Source organism: Tupaia chinensis, unplaced genomic scaffold, assembly GCF_000334495.1.
Source record: "Tupaia chinensis unplaced genomic scaffold, TupChi_1.0 Scaffold000527_1, whole genome shotgun sequence".
Taxonomy (NCBI): Eukaryota; Metazoa; Chordata; class Mammalia; order Scandentia; family Tupaiidae; genus Tupaia; species Tupaia belangeri.
Genome location: NW_006160040.1, coordinates 375,870 through 396,388, shown reverse-complemented (window position 1 = coordinate 396,388; position 20,519 = coordinate 375,870). Strand labels below are relative to the sequence as shown.

Here is a 20,519-nt window from a genome sequence, read left to right as displayed (position 1 = left end):
ATCACACAAGTATCAGGGTGAAACAGTTATTTATTGGAATTTGTTCATTTACATTTTTCAAACATCCCTAACGTCCCGAGTATTTTTAATTTTCTTTTGGAAACAGGTTCCATGATACAGTAATCATGAACATAAAAATAATCATTAGAACTTTTAAAGAAAGACAGATATTCCTTGATAAAATGGCATCGTAATTCTAAGTCTAGGTTTATTACTTTCAAGAACGCTCTGGAGGTTTAAAGAAACAGAGTTTCCAAGTATTACAATATCTGAAAAACTTCAAATTATACCACTGAGCTAATGAGTGGAAGCGGTTATACTGCTGTAGAGGTGGATGGAAATGGGGCCCGGGGTAGAACTACACTAGTTTTGAGCGCACTTCCTCTAAAGGTGAATGAGGTCAATGAATAAATATTCTTTATTTTTAAGAAATAAACAAAAATAGCCCCTCAATAAAGAAAGCATAAATAGATTTTTTTAAACTCAAAACCAAAAACCTCATGGCTTCCAATACTTAAGGAATCTGAACCAACAAAAATTATGGTCCTATAAAAACAACTTTATTATCACACAGTTCCACTTTCTTGAGAGAAGAAAAGGCAAATTAAGTCTTCTGAACTGAAAATAAATGAGGTATCAAACAATTCAGTTTCTGTTTTATGTTCGCCTTGGCCTTCTTTACCATAAATGACAAAACATATTCTAATGGATCATTTTAATACTGGAATATAAAGAATGTCAAACTTCATAATTTTTAAGTCTAAATAAAGGACATCTTAAAAGCTTAACGAATTTTTCTAAAATGATCCAATGAAATCTTTGCGCTTTTGAGACAAAAGTAGTACTAACAAACATCTTAATAATTAACCTTTTTCCTTAACAAAGTACTTTAGCACTTAAACTCAAAGGAAATTAAGAACTTTAGCACATTAGTGCTAATGCAAATCACTTATGCAAATCAAATGTTGCACAAAATGAAAGTCAACATTGTTGAAAGGAGATTATTATGAATAGCACTGCTTGGAGTGTATGGGTGGGTCAAAAGATGTGGAAGGTTATGGAGAACAAAGAAGATAGTCACTGCTGAAGGGGGAAAAATTAGAATTGGAAAAGGAAATAAAAAGAAAGAGATCATAAACAATAAATTACAAAGTTATATGTATACACCCAATATTCACATCTACCATATATACGAGCACCTCAAATGTTCTTAAAAAATCACACCTTTTTATTCACCATTTAGGGTTAAAATCATTTAACCAAAATGGAAAGATTTCCAGACCAGTCAGTTTTCAAACCAAAAATCTCTTTAACTCATTTAACATATTTGCTAATATAAGCTAAAATTTTATTATACAAAATACAGAATTCTTTATGAAAGGCCGATCTGATTACTTTATAGAAATACCAAAAATCAACAGCAATAAACAATACTTCTATCATCCTTCACACTTTCATTCTGCTAAAAGCTACTTCCTTTTCCTCAGTAAGCTGTATTTAAAAAAAAAAAAAAAAAGGTGTCAAATATAGGCTAGTTTTTTGGAAGAAACAAGATCTCTTAATCTTTTATTAGCAATCTTGTTTTCATTATAAAGAAAGTTCTATAGGGCCATTAAACTTCTTTACTCTTTTGAATATGAACATAAGAAAAACTCAACAGAAAAAATAAATCTGAAACTTTTACTTGGAACTTTAAAACAATTTTCAAATATGATTTGAGAATTTAAAATAAAACAGTGCAACGTTTACTGCTATTAAACTGTACATTCAGTAGAATTTTAAGACAGAATTTTTTTAATATCCCACTTTCTTTTGTAACAGTTACTTATAACTATGGTTGAATTTCCAAAATTACTTAAAATTTATACCACAAAAACACAAGTCTTCACAAAATACATTTTTCAAAAAATATTTATCTATCTATCTGTCTGTTTGTTGTTATTTTCTTTTCTTTTCTTTTCTTTTTTTGAGAGAGAGAGAGAGAGAGATTTTTGCTATAGGGCGTGTGCGCTCGCAGGAGAGACAGAAAGCTAGAAAGAAAGCAAGAAATCACCCCCACACACACTAGAGGACGGGGTGGGGCAGGGAGGATGGTCACATTGCAATCCCTTCTCCTTCATTCTCTTTTCCACATTTTGGGCATACAAGCACAAGCTCCTAGTGTGAGTTTCATGCCACCAGGTCCAGGACTCGAACAGCAGTTGCTACATGGAGTTCAGCAACATAACTGTTACACCATCTGCTGGTTCCTTGTTGCAATTTTCAAAGCCACTGGGTCCGGGGCCCAAACTGCAGTCGGCCATGTGGGAATCCAGCACCTTAACCACCATGGCACCCACAGGCACATCCACAAAATATCATTTTAACTTATATATAAATATTAAGATTGAACAATATTTTTGGGAGTTTTTTTTGCTATGGGGCATGTGTGCTCACCAGAAAGACGGAGACAGAGAGACAGAAATCACCCCCCAGGGGTGATGGTCACGCCGCAATCCCTTCTCCTCCATTTTCCTCTCGGGATCTTGGGCACACACGCACACATGCCCAGTGTGAGTTTAAGCCACCGGGTACGGGACTCGAACCGCGGTTGACTATATGGGTGTCCAGCGATATAGCCACTACGCCAACTACTGGTCCCCCAGATCATAAGAGATTTAAGAAACGTTCAAAACTGAAAGGGGGGAACCAGCAGTTCGCATAATGGCTATGTCGCTGGACTCCCATGTAGTCGACTGCGGTTCACATCCCGGACCTGGTGGCTTAAAACTCACGCCGGGCACGTGTGCGTGCGTGCCCAAGATCCCGAGAGGAGAATGGAGGAGAAGGGATTGCGGCGTGACCATCCCCCCTGGGGGGTGATTTCTCGCTTTCTGTCTCTATGTCTCTCTCTGTCTATCTGGCGAGCGCACGCACCCTATAGCGAAAACCTCTCAACAAAACAAAACAAAACAAACAAACAAACAAACAAAACCTGAAAGGCATGTTCTCTAACTGGATTCTGGCTTGCAAGTAACAGGCAAAAAAGATAAGTTTGGGGACTGGCTCTGCAGTGCAGCAGTAAATGAAATACTCCAGAGAAGCCAGCTCCCGTATTGAAGCTGTGGTTCAAACCCCTGCCTGAATATATGCTGGACACAGGTTCAAGTGCCCAAGATCTAACAGGCTAATAGAATAGAGATGAGGACAGCAATGAACCAGACTAGAAGGTGCACATTTCTCTGCCTCTCACACACATGTGCATGAAGTCTATTTATGAATAAAGAGGGGAAAAAAATCTAAAAGAAAAGAAGATAAGTTTTAGACAACTAGGGAAATTTTTTTTTGAGAGGTTTTTGCTATAGGGCACGTGCGCTCGCCAGACAGAAAGAGAGAGACAGAGAGACAAAAGCGAGAAATCACCCTCCAGAGGGGATGGCCACGCACACACCCGCGCCCAGCGTGAGTTTTAAGCCACCGGGTCCGGGACCCGAACTGTGGTTGACTACGTGGGAGTCCAGCAACATAGCCATTATGCTAACTGCTGGTCCAAACTAGGGAAATTTTAATATAAAGTCAATATTAGGTGGTACTGTTGTTTATTTTGATATTAAGGTATTGTTTATTGTGACAGAGATAATAAGAGTAGAGTATATGGTATCTATAATACACTTCAAAATAGAGTCATAAAAATGTTTATAATTACTGAAATATATATAAGGTGGGTATACTATGTTTTTTACTTTTTTGATTTCTGAGAATTTTCATAATACAAAATAAAAATAAAATGGAAAGAATAAGAGTAATAGAAGAAAGTATTAGGCAAAAAACAACCCAGCATAACAAAAATTAATTCAAGAGCTAGCTCTCTGAAATATAATAAAATATCTAGTCAAGGAGAATTCAGGAGAAAATAGGCAACTGAAATAACTAAAAAATCCAGAATAAGGACCAGTAAATGGCATAATGATCATGTTGCTGGACTCCTACATGGCTGACTGCTGTTCGGTCCAAGACTGGCATGAAAATCACACCGGGCGCATGTGCGTGCGTGCCCAAGATGCCAGGAGGAGAATGGAGGAGGAGGGACTGTGGCATGGCCTTCCCTCCAGGACGTGATTTCTCACTTTCTCTCTCAGTGTCTCTGTCTCCCTCTCCAGCAAACACAAGTGACCTTTGGCAAAAACCTCCTAAAAAATAAAAGAATCCAAAAATTTTATAAGATTTATTTAACTTATGCTGCATAATTATGTTAATAGGCATGGAATCGGAATCAAAGTACAATTCTTCTCTTCCTTTCATTATTATTATTTTAATTTGCTATAGGGGACATACAAGAGAGAGACGGAGGGGGGGGGGAGTGAGAAGCAAGCTGCAAGGTCTGGGACCAGGGTCGGCCGTGTTGAAGTCCAGAGCCTAAACCACTACGCCACCTGCTGGCCCCGACACAATGTTATTCTAATAACTAAATGGTCTCAGGAAATAGACATGGTTAATAACCATGGAAGAAATCAAGGAAGTTATCAAAGATACTTCAATTCTTTTAAATATTTAGAGAGCAAATCGGCCTCAATGACTGTTTCCAGCCATCAGTTAACAAAGAACAGTTTCTTGCTACTTGTTTCAGTTTCTATTAGGGGGTCTCTGTGTTTATTTGAATATTTTGCTGCAGGTTATCTCTATGCCATTTTAGAGAAACAAATGGCATGTGGAAAACCAGAATTTCTAACTCTCATGACAAAAACTATAGGCAAACTGAACTTCATAGGAAGTTGGAAATCACTACATCTCAAATAAGTCAAAGGTTTAACTACGTAAGACACAGACTAAATGAAAACAGCTATAGCAGTTATTTCCCTGCGGCACCACTAGCTTTCATCCTGCTGCATAATTCCTTCTAGTAGTATCCCAACTGCAATAATTCTTTGACCCATTGCAACCTATACACATGATCCCATCAGTTTTCCTTTTAAAGAATTATTTATTAATTATTATTATTCTTTAATTTAACCAGAAAGAGATAGAGGGAGAGTGAGAAAGCAAGCCGCCAGGTCCAGGACTCAAACCAGACTCGGCCACATGTAAGTCCAGCACCTTATCCACCATACCACCTGTGAGTCCCATAGCATACCACTTTTTCAATGTTTTTCTCTCCTTACACATTTTACAAAAAAATTCAGAAATCTTATGTGTAAATTTTCTGTAATACACATTTTCCATGAACTTTTTAAAGATCCTTCCTCATATACTCACAGTGTTATCATTCAGTCTTATGTCTGTATATAGTATCTTCTTTGCTCAATATCGTCCATTTTCTTTTTTTTTTTTTTTGGAGAGATTTTTGCTATAGAGTGTGTGCGCTTGCCAGAAAGATAGAGACATAGAGACAGAAAGCAAGAAATCACCCCCCAGGGGAGACGGCCACGCCGCCATCCCTTCTCCCTTCTCTGGATCTTGGGCACCTAAAGTTTCCCAATGGCTTCCTACTTTCCCCTAAATCAAAGTCCTTACAATGGACACGGTCTTATATGAAAGACTATCCCAAAAAACTCAATTCTTCAACTCTCAGGCTCCACTATTCTCCCTCTCTTAATGATCTCAATTCAACACAAGTGTAGAACTATATTGTTAATGATTTTTATCTAAAAGGGAGCACTGAGTCAAATTAGATTAGAATAAAGGACTTTTTCCCACAGAGACTACAAGTTTTACGCATAACTAACTGCTCAGAAATGAATCCAAGACAGATCTTCCTTGAAAGAGCAAGTTCTATGTTGAATCCAGATACCAGCTGCAGGTCAAGGTGATGTAAGGCAGGAGCCAAAAAGAAGATCAGCTAGACTGTCTGCTATGCCTGCACCCATTACCCCAGAGTTGAAACCCAAAAGAACATCAAGTCAAAGGGAAATAAAGACAAAAAATGAGACAATAAAAAAAAAAAAAAAAAAAAAAAAAATGAGACGATAAAAAAAAAAAAAAAACAGATGTAAGTGCAAAAGCAACTGCTGAAACCAAGAAGCTGATAAAAAAGAATACAACAATGAAACAGCTGAAAATGAAGAAGTCAAAATTATAGAGGCACCAGTTCCTGAAAAAGAAATTGAGATAAAAGAAGGACAAATTGAAGATGTCAGAGAGGAAGGAGAAAAGAAAGAAGCAGTGGCGGCAGAAGGCAAAGACGACATAAAAAGAAGATCTGAAAGAAGATGATGTAGATCAAAATAAAGAAGGGTAAGGCAAAGATAGAAAAGGCAACAAAGACAGAAAAGAGAAAGAAGACCGTGGAAAAGAAGACAAAGTTTCATCCAGTATTCTTATGGTTCTCTAGTTGCTTTTATAAAAAAACAAAGGCGAACTATTTTCATGTAATGTTAAGAGTTAGAATTCTTTCCCAAGTATAACTTTATTATTAACTTGTGGGAAAAAAAGTTGTAATCCCATTTTTAAAAGAATGCAAATGTTTATCTGTGTATGCACAAAGTTTTACTTGATTTTATCTTAATACAAGGACTCTTCAAAGATGAAAAAAAAATTTTATCTAAAAGATATGGAAAAATAAAGGACTGTTTATTTTTAATTTGCAGTATTTATATGTATATATGTATATATTTGTTATTATCTTTCTACGAGCAGAAAACCACTCTAATAGGTAAGGATATCATTAAACTTTCACATATTCATGGACTTTCTTTTGTGAAAATGAGCTCCTAAAAATGCAGATAAAATGAAATCTATTGTCTTACTGAATCACTTTCAGTGGGAAATCAGGGACCAGCAGTTGGTATAATGGCTATGTCTCTGGACTCCCATGTAGTCAACTGCAGTTCGAATCCCAGACCCAGTGGCTTAAACTCACGCTGGGCGTGTGTGTGTGTGTGTGCATGTGCCCAAGATCCTGAGAGGAGAATGGAGAAAAGAAGGGATTGCGGTGTGGCCATCTCCCCCCCCAGGGGGGTGATTTCTTGCTTTCTGTCTCTGTCTTTTCAGTGAGTGCATGCACCCTATAGCAAAAACCTCTCCCAGGAAAAAAAAAAAAGTGGGAAATTATAAATTAGGGAATAATGCTATAGAAATAACTAATCAGCAGTGTGGAGAGAAAAGGAAATGTAGATTCTTAAAGTTCTCTTTTCAAAAACAAATTATGTCAGGGATCAGTAGTTAGCATAATGGCTATGTCGCTGAACTCCTATGTAGTTGACCGCAGGTCCCAGACCTGGTGGCTTAAACTCACGCCGGGCGCGTGTGCGTGCGTGCCCAAGATCCTGAGAGGCGAATGGAGGAGAAGGGATTGTGGTGTGACCATCCCCCCCAGGGCTGTGTCGTGACCATCCCCCCCAGGGCTGTGTGTGTGTGTGTGATTTCTCACTTTCTATCTCTGTAGAAAGTAGAAAGACCAGCCTGTAGCACAGTCGTTAAGGCAGCTGGATCCTACATGGCCAACTCTGTGGTCTGAATCTTGGACCCATGGTTTAAAAAACACGCCAAGCTCATGTATGTGCATGTCCAAAATTTTTAAAAGAGAATTGGAGTAAAGGGGGTTGTGGCATAACCATTCCCTATAAATGATGCTTTCTTTCTGTTTTTCTCTAGTGAGGGCGTACATCCTCTGGCTAAACTAGAAAAAAAAAAAAAAAAGCATTAATAAAAATGGCGACTAAGGCAGCCAGATCCCACAGGGTCCACCACACAGTTCAAGTCCAGACCCAGTGCCTTGGGAAACTCATAGGCGTGTTTGTGTGAGCATATGTCCATAATCCCAAAAGGAGAGAGAAAGACGGAGAAGATGGGATTGTGGTATAACCACTCCCCAGGGGGAGTGCCTTCTCCTCACTATCTCTCTGTGGTAGTGAACATGCTCTCAGGCAACAATAAATGAAAACTTGAAAACTAAACTTAAAACTTAAAATCACTAAAGCTAAAACAAACTTCACAACCTGGAAAATATTTACTTTTTATTTGAGAAAAAAAGATTCAAACTTTAAATATAAAAAAAACCTTTACAGAGGTAGACAGCTGGCATGGCGGTTAAGGTGCTGGACTTCCTTCCACATGGCCAACCGTGGTTTGAGTCCTGGACCTGGTGCCTTACTTTAGCACCCCCCCCATCAAATTTAAAAATAAATAAATGCATACATAAAACTATATAAATAATTCTTTAAAAAACACTTACTAATCATTAAAAACAAATGAACAACTCAATGAAAAAATGGTCACAGAACAAGAAATGTACAACTCATGTGAATACTAACAGATGAAAATATATTCAACTTCTAATGTATTCAAAGGATGCAAATAAAACAATGAGCAATACTCTCAACCTATGTGATTGGAAAATATTTAAAAAATGACAGCATTCAATAAACAACCTCACTTTGGAAAGACAAATTGTACACTGACCATATCATTTCTGGAGAATAGTTTGGAAATATATGTCAAAATTTTAAGAGAGCTATTTTTTTGGAGGGGGTGGGGAGAGTGCATGTGCTCCCCAGAGAGAGAGAGAGAGAGACAGAGAGAAGGAAAGTGACAAAGCACCCGCTATGAGGGCAGTCATGCCCTCTCCTCCATTTCTTCTCCATTTCCCCTTTTAGGAATTTGGGCATGTTCAGACATGTGCTCAACATGCTTTTCAAGTCACTGGATCTGGGACTTGAAAAATTCATTGTTGGCCATGTAGGAACCAGTCACTTTAACCACCATGCCACCACTGGCCTAGCGTGCGTAATTTTTAATCTAGAATAGTCACTATTGAATACTTATCCCAAGGACATAATCAGACAATTGTTCAAAATGTATATATAAGAATTCCCAGTGATAAAAGTGATAAATTAAAAATATTGAAGACAGCATAAATATCTATCAACATGCTTTAAATTTTGGAACATTTATATTATACAGTAGGAATTTATGTGTGTATTAATGATTAACATAAAATATTCTGTGTTACAGTAAGTGGGAAAAAAGTTTCAAAATAGCATACATGTCATGATTCCCACCTTTAGTTAGGCTTTCAAATTATTTTTTTCTTTGCCTCTTTATAGTTGTTTATATTATTTAGATTTTCTATATGGGAATCATCTCCTAAAAACTGTTGGCAAATTTTGGATTTACAGAAGGACAACTCTGACTGCAGGAACTTCAACTCGTTTGTGGTATCTAAATGGGCGGCTGGGAAAGGGGTCTCAGACTACTCAGTGCTTCAGGCGGAACACGCGGCTGGGCACATTGCAGATCATTCACATCCCCGCAGAGCCTGTGCTCCCAACTCACTCCATTTTCTTATGGCTACACTATGTGAAGTCAACAAAATGATAAAAATATGAAGAAAGTTTTAGGAACTTTTTTCCAAATACAACAAAATCATAAATTAACAAAGTAAAATGATTACCTATCTCCCTTTGGTTTTCTTTTTTGTAGTGTCTTCCCTTTAGGTCTTCTTTCACTTCCTAAACAAGGGCTCCCACCAGGTCCTGTTACCCGTATTGATTCAAGGCCTTTGGAAGATTTTTTAAATGTGAATTCCACTGGTTCTCCTTCTTTTAGGCTTCGAAATCCTTCCATGAATAGTTTGCTCTGTAAAGAACAGGGGAGAGGAGGGGAGAGAGAAAGAGAGATCATAATTATCCCTGCTTTATAAATTATCTCTATAATTTAATGATTAACAAAGCAATACATTCTGTTATTCATTACAAAAGTATAAGCTCTTTCTTAAAAGTTCAGTGAAACTAACGCCATTTTAATATTTGTTATTGCAATGCTGGTGGGAGAGAATAAACTACTACCCATTTTACTTTAAGATAATTTGTCAATAGGTTGTAAAAATTTAAATGTGTACTTTCTTTGACCAAGAATTTCCAATTAAAGGATTCTGACAGAGGCATACTCACACTAAAACACCACAGAACTTCCTGCTAAAAAATTATAACTACTCATGTCCATCAATGGGAAACTGTTCAAATAAATTACAAAGGGACCACATAATGTAACGTTATTAAGCTACAAGGAGAAGATACTTTTGAAAAGACCTATATGTATTTATGTGAGAAATAAACAATAATATTGTAGAGGTTAAAAAAATAAGGTTAAAGAACAGTATATCTATCAAAATGCCATCCATGTAACCTCTCTTTTTTTTTTAAGTTTATTTATTCCATGATAAAAGGAGACAGAGAGAGGCAGCACCCTCAGCAAGGTCTTTTCACCACCATTCACGCCCAGTCTCAGCCAGCCAGGATTGCAGATGTCTGCATGCACACCTCCATGCAAAGGGAGGCCCCAGGATGTGAACCCAGGACCTTTGCATATAGGCTCAGCACTGCATCAAGAATGTGCTACCACAGTTAACCTGTCTAAAGTTTTTAGAAGATACTTCTCTACTCATGTAGAGATGGAGTCTGGAACAACAGTCGCTAGATTGTAAAGAGTCATTTCTATTGGTCCTTTTCTGGAAAAGTGGTATACATTACTGCACTGTTTCTATTGTTTAGTATTTGAAAGGAAATTACAGTGAATTTTTTTACAAAAAGAAAAATATCTCCTGACTATAAAATTATAAACCTGGTATCAAATATTAATTGGCTATTTCTTCTTTTTAAGTTTATTTACTTCTTCCATGAGCAACAGAGTCAGACAGGAAGAGACAGACAGAGCTGCAACACTCCCAACAGGGTCTTGATGCCATGACCCACTTCTAGTTTCAGTCACTTCTGGATCATAGACAGGCATGTATTTGTTGTACTCAGCCCGAATCATGGGCACCTGTGAGCCTGGTGTACTCAGGAACATCTCCAGACATGAAGCAGGAACCTTCCCATACACGTCACTCTCAGATCATTGCATTTTGCCACTGTGCCAATATCTTGCCCCCTAATTTGCTATGAATTTATGTTTACTATTTTTTTTTTTTTTGGTAATTGCTAGAGGGTGCCATGAGCTTGCCAGAGAGAGAGAGAGAGAGAGAGAGACGTCACCTCCCCAGTGGGTTATGGTCATACCCAAATCTTCTCCTCCATTTCTTCAACCTGTCAGGATTCAGGATACACAAAGCACATGTTAAGTCTCTCAAGCCACTGGGCTGGGATTCAAACTATGGTAAGTCATGTGGGATCTGACTGCACATACATAGCAATTAACCACTGTGCCACTGGGTCTGCCCTAATTCTTCAAATGCTACTCTACATCAGTGTTAATGTGCTACTGAAATAGGGCCGGCAAGTGGCCTGGTGGTTAAGGGCGCTGGACTTCCACATGGCCTATAGCAGATGGCTGACCATGATTCGAATCCCAGACCTGGCGGCTTACCTTCTCACTTTCTCTCTCTCTCTCTGTCCCTCTCTGGTCAAATTAAAATAAATAAAGATAAATAAAATTAAAATACACATGCATGCGTGTGCACGCGCACACACACACACACACACACGCGCGCGCGCAAATAATTAAATCATTGGTTTTATTTCTCCAAACCCCTTTGTGTACATTTTACCTGTCTAATTTGAAATATCATGTAGTTTTCAAAGAGTTTTCTAAGTTTGGGGGAGTAAAAAGAAAAAGCACAATACAATAGAAGACCTCAGTATTCAAGTCCATTCTTTAAGTAAGCAGGTACCTAGTTTTGAATGAGCCTTTTAATCTTTTTGTTTATCTGTAAATTTAAGGGTTTTGAGTTCTAACAGTGGTTCTGAAAAGGACTCCATGAGGAAAGGGTTTTATGGTCAAATAAGTTTATAAAATGCAGTAGGTTATTTTCCTAGAGTGAGTCATATTAGCATATTGAAGCACAGAATTGTCCTCTCTTCCTCCACCCCCACACAAAAATTAAAATCTGTTTAATTGTATTTAACTCAGCAATTTCCCGACTTAATTGATCCCAGAGCTGCTTCTTTATGAGTGCAGATGACTAGCATGCTTCGGGAAATTCAGCGGTGCTCCCTGATCTAGGGGGGACACATTCCAAGACGCTCAAGCTCAGTGGAAACTTCAAATGAAGGATAGTAAGTACCTTGATTCTTCCTGCAAATCTTTTCCTATACATACTCATATATACCTATGAAAGTTTAATTTGTAAATTAGGCACAGTAAAATATTAACAATAATAAAATAGAACAATTATACAATATGCAATAAATGCTATGTAAATGTGGTCTCTCTCAACATATCTTGTTGTACTGTACTCATCCTTCTAATCCGTCAACCTGGTAGACTAAATGACTACAAATACAGCGTGGACGTGCCAGACAAAGGCATGATTCACGTCCCGGGTGGGACTAGCACCAGGCATGAGATATCCTACTACACAGGACAGCATGTGATTTTAAACTAATTACTTGCTTATTTCTGGCATTTTTTGCTTTAATATTTTTGGACTGCATTTGACTGCAGGTAACTGAAACTAAAGAAAGTGAAATTGTAGATAAGGGGGGCACTGTAACACTGGACCAAAAAATCTTCCGAGTCTATGATTCTAAAGGCAGCTAAATAACTACGTACAATCAAATCACTACACAGGACAAATAAAAACAAGTAGAAATTCACAGCAAATAGAGGTTAAGAGAACACTGAAAACAGGGCTATTGAACCTGTTTCTAGTACAGATCTCTCTCTCTATACACACACACACGTATATAATGGATATATATGAACACATACTGCATGTATGTAGTATGTATATACTGTATGTATGTGAATACATATTTGTATATGTATGTGCATACATATACTATGTGTATATAGTGAATACATATGTATATACATATACATACATACATATTTATATATACCTTTTTTTTCCTCCTAAGCTTTCTCCTCACTAATTATAAATAGTTCCTTTGCTTTCATTTCCTCTCTCCCATATTGTTTCTCTTTTGACTCAGATAAGTGAAACGCAGTTCAACTACTGAAATGAAGTGCAAAGGACAGCAGTTTTAATTAGAGCTATCATATGTTTTTGTTTCTGTAACAAAAATTTTACTACTTTATGTCCTCATAGTTTCTAGTGTAGAGATGTACTTTCACCAACTTAATTTGATGTTATTTTCCATTATTTCAATTTTTGTAGGTATCTTTTATAAACAAACTGCTTTTCCAAATCTGAAATGAAATTCCAGCCCTTATGGACAACTAAATTCCAGCTATCCTTCCTAATATTCTGAAAGAATACTTTTCTTATCCTATCATATGTCCTCTCCCCCAGTTAGCACATAATTTAGATTTATAGTACTTGATCAAAAAAATTAAAATTAAAATGAATGATTATCCCAAAGAAATTAAGTTTTACAAGAAAAAGGATTCACAAAGAATATTCTCTTCTTGGTGATATATACAATTAGCTGTTACACAGATGAGAAACATTTGTTGAATGGTGAGAGATTAGCTTATTATATTTGCTCACAAAACTCAACTCCCTCTGACTTACCAATTTTTATTAATGACTTCTTCATTCTTTCCAGTTCCACCAGTTCCACCTTTAGGTTACTCAAACCATTACTGAATCATACACTTTCACACTTCATAATCCTCCTTCATATCACCCATCTATTTCATTGGATTGCCATTATCTGACTATAAATCCTAACTACTGTCTACCAAGATAAGATAATAATTTCTTCATTGACATTTCAGCATCAAGTTTCTTCCCTCCTCTACAGCATCTTCCAGACCTGCGTATTCCCTTTGAAGAAACATTAGCTCGTTAGCTGCTGGTCTCAAAAATCTACAGTACCAGGGCCAGCAGGTGGTATGGTGGTTAAGGTTCTAGACTCCCACATGGCTGACCACGGTTCCATTCCCAGACCCAGCAGCTGGGTGCATGTGCACATGTTCCCAAAATCCCAAGAGGAAAAAAGTGATTGTGGTGTGGCCATCTCCCCTGGGGGATGATTTCTCACTCTCTCTGTTTCTCTATAGTGCACATACCCTGTGGCAAAAACTAAACCAAACCAAACCAAACCAAACAAACAAACAAACAAAAAACTACAGTACTGCTCCTGGGTTGTGAGATATCTCATCTCAATATTCTCTATAGTGCACATACCCTGTGGCAAAAACTAAACCAAACCAAACCAAACCAAACAAACAAACAAAAAACTACAGTACTGCTCTTGGGTTGTGAGATATCTCATAACAATATTACCTCTACTTAAATTTTCCACTTTTCTTATTACTCTAAAGCACAACTCTTCCTTTAGTAAAACCAGTTGTCTTGTATTGCCCTGAAGATGTTCTCATCTCTGAATTCCAGTTTAATCTGGTCAGGGACACATTCTGCTACTCATAGCTGTCTGTCAAAATTTTACTCAAGGCAGGGACCAGCAGTTAAGCAGTTAGCGTAATGGCTATGTTGCTGGACTCCCATGTCAACCGTGGTTTGCGTCCCAAACCCGGTGGCTTAAACTCACACCGGGCATGTGTGCGTGCGTGCCCAAGATCCCGAGAGGAGAATGGAGGAGAAGGGATTGTGGCGTGGCCATCCCCCCTGGAGGGTGATTTCTCGCTTTCTATCTCTCTGTCTCTCTCTCTCTCTGTGTCTGGCGAGCGCACCCACCTTATAGCAAAAACTTCTAAAAAAAATTTTACTCACGGCCCAGTGTCTGTGGTACACTCGGTAGTATACTGGACGGTGGAAGCGGAAGCCACATGCCAACCACAGTTTAAGTTCCTGGTGCAGGCAGCCTGAAAACATGATGGGTGTGCAAATGTTCATGCCCAGGATCCTGGCGGCCTGGAGGCCTGGAGGAGGAAGATTATGGCATGACTGAAACCCGTGGAGAATGCTTCATTTCTCTCTTGTGTGTATCACACACTCTATTATAATTTTTTATTTTATTTTACTTAAGCTCAAGGCACAGTTCAAATAATGCAGTCAACTGTCCCAAAATGGAAATTCTTTCACTTAATTGATTCTTCCAGTTTTTACAGTGCACTGAAGTGTAATGTAAATATTTATGTATGCCTTATATCTACTTGTTCTTTTGGATTCATCTTCTACCAAAGGAGGCCAGAAATTGTGATGTATATCTTATAGTTCCTAAAGGGCATTATGCTAAGCTTGCAAATAGCTTCCCCTCAATATGTAAATTCTAGATTTAGCATCAGTAAAATCCTGAAGGATTATTAGTCCAACCTCCATTTAAAAAAAAAAAAAGGACTGAACTCTAAAGAATTAAAATGAGTTGTTTATGCAAAGTCAAATTTTAGGGTTCTTACTTTTACATAAAATAACTTCGCATTTTTAAAGTCAAGGTGACACTATATACATTATATTTGGAATAAATGCTGGTAAAATCATAATGGTTCAGAGCAGTAAGATTATTGTCTGCCTCTGCTACGAAGTTAAATCTATTTTCCTTTTGGCTACCCATATTTTCTAAGGAAATATCATCCACATTTGATACGCTCACAATCCATGACGTTCCGCCTATGCACACCAACAACGTAGATGTGTAGATTTTTGTTTAACTTACATGTAAGTTCAGAAAGATAGAACTGCTGGTGTTTGGGCTTCATTTCAGTCTGCACCAGTTGTCTGGACAAAATAGGCTTAATCTTTACAGGAGAATAACAATTACTGAATGAAAGAAATGAACCGAAGAATGACTGAAGGAATGAGAAAGCATCTAGAAGAAACTGCTGGTGGGCCTATTAAAATACCATGTGCTTACAATGAGGCAGGCCAATTTTGAACATGCACATAGTTAGCACACATAATACTTCCAAAACCGTGTTCCCTCTTCCCTGCTTCCTTTTATTATTCTAATTTGTAAAATTCATTGTGGGACAAATATATTTCAGAATTATTGGGTCCTCAGAGAAGTTATGATGCATTTTTGTATAGGAAAACATAGAAAAATACATCATGACTTTTCTGATGACCCACTATAAAAAAACACCGGCTTTAAATTCCCTTGCTATGTTTCCTTTTCTCCTCCCAACATTAAGAAATAATGTTTAAGGCCAGTCACAATGGACAATGCTCTTCAATGCTGGAGGCCATACATATTGGGGTAGAGGCATCAGGGTTTGGTTCCAGCTCAACCTGTACACGCTGGGCATGCCAGTGATCCTGGCTGGTGAAAGCAGGTGGGAAACATGGCGTGAGCCCTGCTGATGGTGTTCACTTCTCTCTCTCTCTTCTCTTTTTCATGAAAGAAAAAGAGAGATAATCTTAACAAGTTTTTAAAGAAAAAATAAGTAAATATAACTTTCAAAGAATAATATAGCCAGGGGGCCAATGGGTGGAGTGGTAGCTAAGGCAGCTGGATCCCACATGTTGACTTCATGGCTGAAGTCCTAGAACCAGCAGCTTGCAAAAAACATCAGATGTATGTGCATGTGTGCCCAAAATTCTGAGAGAAGGGAGAGAGGAGGAAAGACTGCAGCATGGTCCTCTCCCCTGGCAGAGGAGGCAGGGGGTGGTGATTTTGTATTTTCTCTCTTTCTCCAGCAAGCTCACACACCTCATAGCAATCAATCAATCAGTCAGTCCGTCCGTCCTCTTCTTGTAAACAGCCTGAGGTGATCTTTGAAAATGGTTCGGTATTCACTTGACCCTTCACTTTTAAGAACACTCGTGAAACTGCCCAGGCCATCAAGGGTATGCATATTCAAAAAGCCACCAAGTATCTAACAGATGTCACTTTACAGAAGCAGAGTGTGCCATTCCGTGTTACAATGGTGGAGTTGAGAGATGTACCCAGGCCCAACAGTGGGACGGGACACAAGATTGGTGGCCCAAAAACAGTGCTGAATTTTTGCTCCACAAGCTTAAAAATGCTGTTAAGAGGTCAGATGTAGACTCTCTGGTCACTGAGCACATCCGGTGAACAAGGCACCTGAGATGCGCAGACCTCGTAGGCAATTAACCCGGACACGAGCTCCCCCTGCCATATCAAGATGATCCCCACTGAAAAGAGCAAATTGTTCCTAAACCGGTTGGAAGAGGAAGTTGCATAGAAAAAAAGATAGCTTAGAAGAAACTAAAGAAAGAAAAACTTATGGCACAGGAATAAAGTCGGCATAAAATAAATCTAGATAAAAGTTTGAAAAAAAAAGAAAGAAAAAGAAAAAGGTAGTAATATGGAGCCAAATAACAATATTACAAATATCATAGTTCTTTATTTGCTAAATATTTCTACTCAGAACTCCAGATAGTAATGGGAATACTATCCTCTCTTGGCATATGCTTTTCCCCAACCACCGTAGATTAGGAAGGCGCTGAAGTGTTACTATCATTGAAACCTGATTCTCCTTAGAAATAAGAGTATGTTTTCTTTACTAGGAAGTGTTAAGCCGATTTCTATTAGGTCCGCGGGAAAGTCATGATGTATTCTTTTATGTTTTTCTATGTAATAATGCGTCACGACTTACCAACAATCCAATAGTTCAAGATGACATGCTAAACCGATGTGTGCTTTATGGTACTCTCTAGAAGCTGCCAAAATGACAGTAAAATAATAAAAACGAATGGATTCGAATAAGAAAAGAGAATGAGTGGGACACCATTAACAATAAACAGAATTTGGGACCAGCAGTTAGCATAATGGCTATGTCGCTGGACTCCCATGTAGTGGACTGCGCTTCGAGTCCTGGACCCAGTGGCTTAAACTCACGCCAGGCGCGTGTGCGTGCGTGCCCAAGATCCCGAGAGGAGAATGGAGGAGAAGGGACTGCAGTGTGACCATCCTCCCTTGGGGGTGACTTCGCACTTTCTGTCTCTCTCTCTTTCTGGCAAGCGCACATGCCCTACAGCAAAAAAGCCTCTCAGAAAAAAAAAAAAATCTAATCTAAAAAAAACACAATGAACAGAATTTAACAGATTTCTGGAAGTTAGAGGGCTGACTGCTGAGTTGTGGGAGCCACACCCCAGAAAACTAATAGAGGCTGCAACAAAAGTAAAAACTGACATCCCTAAAGAGACCCTAAGGGGCTGTGCTCAGACACAACGCATGGCATGAGGGGAGGAAGGGCAAAAACGAGGAACAGGCTTAAAAACAGGAGTTAATGGAAGTTTATACAAAGGCCAGATGACCATTTCATCCTACTACCCCGTTCCTACCCACAAATATGGAAACAGCCAAACATTGCCAGAGGGTGAATAATACGATGCCCTTCCCTTCTCTACAGACCGTAGGACTAATCCAGACAATTGGTGAACTATTGGATCTTGTACACAAACCCCTATTCATTCTGACAATTAAGGAGGCTACTGGCTGAAGAGCTGGCTCCCTACCCACTCAACCTTAAATTATTCCTATCTCTCGTTCTTACCCCTCATTCATCATCTGAAGGGTCAACCAAGAATCACAAAACATGCAGCATAATTAAGAAAGGCCAAGATAAATGAGAGAACAAAAGAAATTTCATACGCCATCTAATTAATATCTCCAGAGATATCTGAGACAATATAATAACCTCAATGAGAGAAGATAAAAAACAACCAGAGAATTAAAAAGCACTGTCAGAAAATTAAAAATGACTACTGAAATTGTGTTGCAAATAAAGGAAATCCCTCAGGATATAGGAAAGAAGGAAGAGAGCAAAAAAAATAGGTACATGGGAATGTCAAAAACGAATTGTGGAAAAATGAATTTGCAGAACTATTTTCAGACTCTGTACTTTTCGGCTGCTCAGTTGATGTCGAAATTTGAAAGGCAGCAGGAAATTGATTGAGAGATCAACACACATGAGCACAGATCAGGAGATCAAAGAAAATAATTGATATATTGAATCAGCTCTCCTTTTTTAGCTAAACTACCCTCTGAGAGGAGCTGATGGGAACAGGTAGTAGAGATGCATTAACAAGAAGTATGTCCATTTTCCTGAGGAAAAATTAGGAACTTTGGATGCTGCACAGGCAACAACAAGAATAAGTCCAGGAACCAGCAGCCGGTGTAATGGCTATGTTGCTGGACTCCCATGTAGTCGACCGCAGTTCGAGTCCCGGACTCAGTGACTTTCTTCAGTGAGCATACTTGCCCTATGGCAAAAACTTTTTTTTTTTTTTTAATTTAAAAAAGAGGAAAAGAAAGCAATCTGCCAAATCATTAGACTCAAGGTAAAAAAAAAAATGTTCCATTAACTAGCAACAATGAAGCCTTCAACTGTTTCAACTATGTAGACTACACACAAAATGAAAAGAGAATAACCAAAACTTTTACATATAAAGGTGTTATTCAATGATAAGCAAATACTGTAACAGTTAGTTGATGCTAGGATACTCCTTTATGAAAATTAAAATCGGGGGATCAGCAGATGGCATAGCAGTTACGTCGCTGGACTCATACGTAGTTGACAGTGGTTTGAGTCCCAGACTCGGTGACTTGAAACTCATGCTGAGTACATGCGCTTGTGTGCCCAAGATCCTGAGAGGTGAATGGAGGAGAAGGGACTGCGGCATTGCCATCCCCTCTGGGGGGTGACTTCTCACTTTCTGTCTCTCTGTCTCTGTCTGTCCCGTTAGCGTGCACACCCTATAGCAAAAACCTCTCTTTAAAAAAAAAAAAAAAAGGAAAGAAAAAGAGAAATTGCCCAAATGCATGTCTATTTCAAATAATGAAATTTAGCAAAGTGTATAGTGACAGTCAACATACAATGTTGTTTTCAAACGCAGGATGAAAATATGTTAATTTATTTAAACTGTGAAATAAGTGACATAGGAAACAGAATTACATGACTAAAAATAAGCTACTACAGGGCCAGCAGGTAGCATGGAGGTTAAGGCACTGGATCCCACATGGCCGACTCAGTGGTTCAAGTCTCAGACCTTGGGCTTGGAAATCATGCCAAGTATGTTTGTGTACATGCTCAGAATCCCAAGAGGAGAACGGAAGAGAAAGGACTGTGGCATGGCCATCTCTCCCGAGAAATAATTTCCACTTCTCTCTCTCCTCACTCTCTGCTTCTCTGCTTCTGGTGAGCACACACCTCCTATAGCAAAACGAAGTAACAATAATAATAATCTACTAGGGCCAACTCCATAGCACAACAGTTAAGTGCCTCACAGAGAAAGACAGATCCCAGAATGCTGACTAGGGTTTGAGTTCTGACCCTGGTGGATTCAAAAAACATGCTAGACATGTGTATGCATGCCTGGGATGCAACCTAGAAAACTGGAAGAAAAAGGCCTGCAGCACGACTGAACCCTATTATCTCTCTCTCCCTCTCTCTATCTTTATTTGTATCTGTTTTTCCCTTGCACTTACACACACACATTAAATAAATAAGTAATCCAATATAATAACTTATTACATTGACTATGAGAAAACAGGCATATCCAGGGGAAAACCTACCAAATTAACAATGTTATATTACAGTGCTACTGTGTTTACAGATACAGACTACGTTATCATTAAAAAGAAAACTTAAGTTTGACCATAAAATCCAAAATAAAATGTAAAGGTTTGACATTTTATTAGGCAGAGGCTACTAACACACTAGAGGTGTTTCTTAATGACAATATAGGATAACTTACTATAAAAATATTTTTTAATATACCTATTTACTTTTTTTACTTTTAATTTTGTCAATGGGTATGTGCACTCTCTGGA

General features: G+C 38.3%; 1 protein-coding gene and 1 pseudogene across 1 annotated transcript in view; one reads left to right on the top strand and one right to left on the bottom strand.

The window, feature by feature from the left end:
• LIN28B (lin-28 RNA binding posttranscriptional regulator B) overlaps nt 1–20,519 on the bottom strand; it is a 131,286-nt gene that overhangs the window by 51,787 nt on the left and 58,980 nt on the right. Inside the window, exon 3 of the mRNA XM_027775099.1 lies at nt 9,368–9,552. Coding sequence (XP_027630900.1) covers nt 9,368–9,552 — 185 coding nt within the window. The remainder of the gene's footprint in view (nt 1–9,367; nt 9,553–20,519) is intronic.
• LOC114009360 (high mobility group nucleosome-binding domain-containing protein 5-like) lies at nt 301–9,302 on the top strand (annotated as a pseudogene).